The sequence below is a fragment of the Gavialis gangeticus genome, unplaced genomic scaffold (assembly GCF_001723915.1).
Source record: "Gavialis gangeticus isolate Ggan-Ray unplaced genomic scaffold, GavGan_comp1, whole genome shotgun sequence".
Classification (NCBI taxonomy): domain Eukaryota; kingdom Metazoa; phylum Chordata; order Crocodylia; family Gavialidae; genus Gavialis; species Gavialis gangeticus.
The window spans coordinates 7,288,132-7,295,101 of record NW_017729014.1 but is presented as its reverse complement, the minus strand read 5'-3'; the positions used below and the strand labels follow the sequence as shown (position 1 = coordinate 7,295,101).

At 50.1% G+C, this 6,970-nt stretch overlaps 1 protein-coding gene across 2 annotated transcripts in view; it reads left to right on the top strand.

The window, feature by feature from the left end:
- The first annotated feature begins 1,431 nt into the window (after positions 1-1,431).
- The window catches only part of LOC109293637 (probable glutamate receptor), a 34,071-nt gene continuing 28,532 nt past the window's right edge, over positions 1,432-6,970 (top strand). The window contains exons 1-2 of one of the 2 annotated variants that reach the window (XM_019511673.1): positions 1,432-1,539; positions 4,621-4,730. In XM_019511673.1, the coding sequence (XP_019367218.1) occupies positions 4,658-4,730 (73 nt within the window). In that variant the 5' untranslated portion in view covers positions 1,432-1,539; positions 4,621-4,657. Of the gene's footprint in view, positions 1,540-3,146; positions 3,166-4,620; positions 4,731-6,970 lie in introns of those variants that run through there. The other variant, XM_019511674.1, reaches the window with a different exon arrangement.

The window sequence follows — 6,970 nt, the reverse complement described above, 5'->3', positions numbered from 1 at the left end:
TACAAGCTCTATTTTCACTACAAATACACCTTATATAAAAAGAATAATGATATAATAAAAGAAAGAGAGGAAAGAAGAAAAGGTAGAAAAGAGAAAGCATCCTTAAAAGGGGGCAAATACTAAAAGAGGGGCTTTTGCCATATGGAGGAGCTTCACATTGGGGAGTGGGGCAGACAAAAGGGTGCCTTGCTATACCATTACTATTCCAAACAGGCCCCAATTCATCTACCAACACTAGGAGTAAAAGGCACCTATACATGTGTGCTTTAATGTGTATTAGTCTATTTTAATGCACATTACAGTGCCACTAAAAGCCATGCTGTTTAGCTAATGCACATTAAAATAAGGTAATGCACATTTTTTCTAGTACCTCACAACAGAGGGCACTTCTACATGTGTTCTGGGGGTGGGGGAGGCGGTGCTTTAACTAGAGCGGCTCTGAGAGCTGCTTTTATTAAACTGCTGCAACGCCTCATGTATCAGCATCCCTGCCCTTCAAAATGGTGCCGGGGGCACTTGAACTAAAGCTTGTTCAATGAGCTTTAGTTCAAGTGCCCCTGCCGCCATTCTGGAGTGCAGGGATGCTGATACACAAGGTGCAGGAGACTGGTGGAGTGCGGTAATTACCACGCTCCAGCAAACTATTGAGTCTGCTCCAATGCGCTGTTATTACAGTGCATCAGAGCAGCCTCTGCACTTGTGTACAGGTACCCAGAAGTACTAGATTTAATGCGCATACCTAAACCACATTCATGAACGTGTAGACACGCCCAAAGTGACTAGCAGTCCTGAGTTTCCCAGCCCAGCCCCACATTTGGGGGCTGTGTCCTGAAAGAGTTCTTGAAATAGGGATTTTGTCCCAAATTGTTGCCAAGCTGGTGAGCACTTCAGGGCAAGGACTGCACCTGTGTATGTTTGCACATGACTAGTCTCTGAGCCTCTTTGAGGCGGGGAACTGTAAGGCTCCCTAGTTATAATGGCAGGTGCCAGTCAATAATAAACAAGTACACTGCAGCTCAGCCTAAATGTGTTGTGGGTTTATCTGTAGTGACTAGAGCAGCAGGGAGAAGAGCCCACGCCATTGCCTGGCTGGCTTGTGCTGCAGGCAAGACCCCTGGCAAGCTTAGTGTCCCACTTGCGAGGCAGGGACAGACACAGTAAGGAACAGTCCCTGACCGAAAGAGTTTGCAGGGTAAGTAGACAAGGCAGTGGGTGGGGGGCATGGAAAGCAATGGAACAGGAAGGAGAAATGACCTGCCAGAAACCACATGGTGGGGGAGTGGGAGAGCCAGGAATCATACCCCATCATATCCTTGTCGGTCACCCTGCCCGCTGGACCATGCTGCCTCATCTGCAAGGGACTGCTCCCGTCTCTGGGTTAGCATCTCCCTCTTGGAGCCCCTTTTCCAGGCTCCTCCCTCCTTTGCCCTACCCTTTATCTCAGAAAGGGGAGAGTGCCTATGTGTGTTTTCTCTATCCAGCAACTCCACTGTGGCTGCTCACTGACAAGCCGACCCAGAGGAGGCTGAGGGGATCGCTGTAAGTGAGACGCTGCCTTGAATCACTGCGGTTCTTTTTTAGCTGAAAGGGCTTGAGTCGTATGCAGTAGCCTGCTTCTCAATCAAGCTCTGTTCAGCTGTGTCCGATGGGCTCCCGCATACTGCTAGCTGGGTTCCACCCCAAGCAGAGCAATTTCCAAAAGCGCTGCAAATGATGGACATGATTTTAACAGCTTGTCTTTTTGTTTATTGAAAAATGATGGAAGTCAAAGGTCCTGAAGAATGAGCTTTACAGCTCTGACATTTTCCTTCCCTTTTCTAATGAAGTGACTATTTTACCTTGTCTGCTGGTGGGTTTAGATAAAAATAAATGTGCAACACAATAAAACTTTGTAGTTTTATTGTGGGCTTCCTGGGCAGGCGAGTTGTGGCAGGTGATGAAGTGTGTGCTGCAGCAAAGCTAGACCCCAGCAGCAGTTTCAGCCGTAGCTGGAGTTTGTAACTGGTAATCTCAGAGTATTGCTAGACCTGAGATTACTGGCGTTGAGGTGCACTGGCCTCTCTAGCGACATGGAGCAAACTTCTGTTTGGCATTCGCAAGTCCTTTTAATACGTGCCGTTGTCCAGAATTGTTTCGACATGCAGGTCTCTAGCAGCCAGTCGATATTCTACTTGCCTGTTATGTTTTTTGAGGAAGGTGGAAATACCAAGCCACTAGAAACAAATCAGCACTTTACTGTGCATGCCTAGCTGTAAAGGGATGAGCCACTTCGATATTCAGTGCAACCTGGCTGTGGACTGCTGTTCTTTTATGTGCAGTGATGGCAGATTTACCTGTGGTAAGTCGTTCATGTGCCGTATCAGCAGCAGCTGCTGATCTGTTGGACTCCACTCCACAGTTAGTGCTCAGAAGCTCAAGTCAGAATTACAAAGTAAATGTTAGTCCTTTCCTTTGATATTTTTAATAACTAAGTCCTAGTTTCAAAGCCTTTTATGGGAGGAAAAAAAGCCAGTGGGAAAGTTGATTCAGCAATGGTTTTCTTCAGCCCTCCTTTTTCTTTTTGGAGTGGGGATGGAAGACAGTCCAGGAGTAAAAGCGCTGGGAACACCGCTGTCTGTGCTGTTGAGTATTATTGCCAGATTGCAAGCTTGGGGAAAGTTGCATTCAAATTGATGAAGAAAAGTAAATGGGAAGCACAGCCACTGAACAAACCAGTGGCTGCTGGTACATGGGGCAGTTGCAGGATTTGTTTTCTTCTGTGTTTTATCCCTGGGTCTCTGCTCCCTCCATCTTGCTCAGAGCTCAGACCTGCTAGGGGAATAGCTGGAGGAGCTCTGTGAGCCCTGCCAGCACCAACAGTTGCTGAAAACATGGTGGCCATCAGCTCCAAGTTCATTCTGGACCTGATTCTGAGTGGTGCAAAGTGAGTTCAGCACCAGCTAATGGAAACTGATTTCACTGAGCACTTTGCTGGAGAGAGTCTCCTCTACAGATCTCACATGTGTGATATTAACCCTGAATCCTAATCATAGCATTCAAAATGCTGATAAAGGTGAAAAGCTGCTATATTTTCTTCTGTATAGAACAAGGAGAGGGGAAATTTTTGGAACAAAGCAAATAAGGTGGCGTGTACCCTCCCAGTCTAAGCAGTGTAACAAGGAATTGGTGAGTCCTGGTGCTTGGGACTTGGGTGTTGTTCGGGGATGGGGGGGGCTTCACAGAAAGAGTTCACTAACCTTTTCAACCGTTGATTTTGGGGGCCTGAGAGCAATTAAACTTTTGGGAAATGACCATCCCCCATTCTCTCCAAAAGGAAGCCCTAACTCTGTGTCAGGAAAAGACTGGTCTGTCCTTTCCATCAAGATTTGAGGAGATGCTGGTACTAATAGCAGAGGCTGCTGATGTTGTGACCTGCTGACCCCTCAGTGTAGGTGCAAATTCTTGGAAGAAAACATCAAAATTTTCCAAGACGTATGTTATTTTGAGTGCTTTAATCCAGGTGCCCAAGGTAAAACACCTTTGAGGGGCTGATTTTCAGGGGGTAAGTGCAGTGCTAGACACTTCTAAGATGCGTCAAGCTGGACATTCAAAACAACTCATCCTATATGAACATCTTGGCTTCAGCCAGCCAGTTTCTGGGCCCTATTTTATAGGGAAAGGGACCAGGAAACTTTTCTCTTGATTGAGTCTCTTGACCAAAGCACAAAGCATTGGCTTCACAAGAAATGCAAGCATTTCAGGGCAGGAACTGACTGTGATGTTTGGTTTGTGCAATGTCTAGCATGCTGCGGCTCTGAGCCCTGAGCCCTGCTTGGTACTAAGACAGCAGATACCACAGAGCAGGTCATGAGATAAAATGAAAATGTTTCAATAAAGCTCTAGCTTTCTCCCCTCTCCCCCCCAAAAATGAATGTTCAGTTTTCAACCTGCATGAACTGCGTCTGGGTCTGGGTCTGTGTTATGGCTCAGGTGTTTATAGCAGTCAGGACACATCAGTTTGGACCTCAGCCATCATGTGTGTACCCAGGATCCTTGGTGGGATCGTACAGCTGCAGCTTCACTGCCATTGTCCCCTGTGATAGCTAAGTCACATAGAGCTGCCCATGCACGAATCGCACTTTCCAGTTGTCAGGTTAACCTAACCCTGGCGGGCACAAACCAACAAGCTTTCAATGCTTTCCTTGTGCTCAGTTGCCCTATTCACATTGCTCCCTTTCCCCCACCAGCCAGTGCATACACAAGGTACACTGCTTTTCCAGCAGCCCCTCCACATCAGCAGCCGTTTCGCTTCAGCACTCCCAGGGACCCTTGGTAGCCCTGCCTCTCCCATTCCCCTCGCCCTGTGTGCCCTGATGCCTGGGGCAGGAACACTGGGTGAGCTGGCCCCTGCTTTTGTCTTGCCCCTTTTGGCTGCACTGAAACGAGCCGCACAAGTCCGGCTTTAGAAGCCCTTCCAGGCACAGTTGCTGTGTCTGGATCTCATAAGGCATTGTTGTACTGTCACCCTTACTTTGAATTAGGACATTTAAAACAGATGCAGAAAATCCAAGACGCAGTGACACTTTATCCAGCGCTAATGAACCATGTAATTGACTTTAACTACCTGCTTTTCATCTCCAGTGGGGGCTCCCTCCAGGCACCAGCTCCTTCTGCTCCGATGGACACGGCTTTTCGCTTCTTGTTCAGCCTGATTACAACCCTGCTGCTCCTGGTGGAGTTGAGCCAAACAGGTGAGAGCAGAGTCTGAACCGGAGACACTTGCTGCATCCAGGCACACTCCTGTTCATCCCTGGAGCCTGCTCACTTCTTGGCATTTATGGAGCCCTCCCCTGATATCATGTGGCTTTAGCTTGGGTTTCAGACACAGCCAGAGGGTCATCTACACTAAACCTGGCAACTGGTCAGACGTGCCTGCATTCCCTAATCCTATTTGGGTTGTAGAGGTCGTGAGACAGGCAAGCACAGGACAACTGAGGGGAAGGCTAGGCTTTGGCAAGCCTAATGCTTGGGTTGGAACCTGGTTTCTGTTGCGTGGAAACACTCAATGCCCAGTTTTACCCATCTTAACTCGCTCCCTTGAACTCCAGTATCATTTCCCATGTTAGCTGTTAAGGTCTTGGAGAGGAAGCATTCAGCTGAGCCCCTGAGACAAGCTTCCCCCACAGCGTGGTGTGTTTCAGGTGGGATTAGAGCAACCACCCTGAAGGGCCCCAGTCCCTTTTGTGGACAAAAGCTGGAGCTGCCTTTCCGCCATGCTGCCCCAAAGGTCCCACCAGGAGTCTGCAGGGTCTTTGGTACAGTGGGAAGTGGCAGTGGTTGTGGTTGAGATGCTCCCTCAGGAGCAGCGTGGGCCTCAGTGGGGAGTGGGGCAGAGCACCTGCTCTCAGCTGTCTTCCAGCCTCATACAGCGGTGGGTGGCAGAAGGCTCATGCAGGCTGTTCAGCTGCTTGGGCTTTACCCTTGTCCTGGGGTCTCTCTAGTCTTACTCCAGGAACATGAGCAGAGTCCCCTCTTTTTCTCATCCTGAAGGGCCCCAAGGTGTTTCCCATATGTAGCCCCCTCTCATAATGCAGCCACGTCCCTGTTCAGCAGCTGGGCAGGGGAGCTCTGGCAAAGGATGCTCCCTCACTAGAAGGTGCAGAACAAGTAAGACACGGGAAACAGACCCTCACCTAAACTTCAGCATCTCCAGGTCTCTTCCTGCCAGTGCAGAGCAGCCGGGCATCTCCTCCAAAGAGCAGCTCATGTCTGCAGTGGGTTGTGAGGTGAATGGGCTGCTTGGGGAAGAGGCTGCGGAGCCTTGCTCTGCCAGGGCGAGCAAGGTAGACCTGCAGGGCTGAAGAGCTGGTGGGTTTCAGGCCTGGGAGCTCGGCCAGCCTCTGGCTGATGTGAGAGGACAGAGATGTGCAGGGGAGTTGGGGGACAAGTGCAGGCACCCGTGGCTGATGGTTGTGCCTGAATGAATGGACATGGACAGCACCACCTGAATGAACTCTCACAGCCGGCGCCCATTGCAGCTCTCCAGCTCCCCTTGTCCACCGGTCAAACGCTTTCAGGGCCAAGGGTACCAGTCAGCGAACGGGGGGGGGGGTTGAGGCAACACAAAGCACCATCCCCCCATCAGCTGCATGCTTTTCCTGTCTGCTAGCCAGAAGTCTCCCTTGCCAGGGGCAGTTTTGGTTCCTAAATAACCTACTGGACTGCTCCCTCAGAGGCAAGGATAGTGCACAGCGTGACCCACTCTACTTCAGTGAAGCTGCTAAGGTTTTGTGCTCCCAGGGTTTGACTCCAGCTTGGCTATTTGTGGGGCAAGTGGCATCACAGTTCTGGTGCAGGGCATTGGGAAGAGAGGGAGCAGGTATCTGGGTATGGAGCGTTGGAGGATGCGAGCCTTGCAGTCAGCCCTGTGCCCAGCAGAGCTGCCCAGCTAGCATGAAAGCTGTGCTCTAGGTGTGCAGTTTGTGCCAGCAGCATTGTTTTTGCTGTGGTGAGCCCCACAGATTATGCAGCACACACAACAGCTGTCTGACAGCAAGCGCTTTGGGTTACTGCTGATCTAGGTGGATTCAAATGTGCCTAAAAAGGTGGAGAAAAAATCTCCCCCAATTCTTGACCCATCCATTCCACCACGTCCCATTATGCCAGGATATTCAGGATGGCCCTGTGCTGCATGGTGCTCAACAGTTGCATCCATATCTAGCGTGAAGTTTGAGCCCACATCCTAGGTGCACCAAGGGTACGACCCTTTTAGTCCAAGCCGCAGGGCTGCAACCTAGCTGCGATGCTGGAGTTGTCCCTGGCGGAGGCTGCTCTGTGTGTGCGTGGTTTGCATCACTGCTACTTTTCCTCTCTTCCCCCATCCTTTGCACTGTGGAGTCTCACAAAGCGCCAGGCCAGCTTTGGTTTGTGGGCTGTGCAAATGTCTCTGTCCCAAGCTCTGAGTTAGTGCTGCCCCTTGGTTACTTATGGT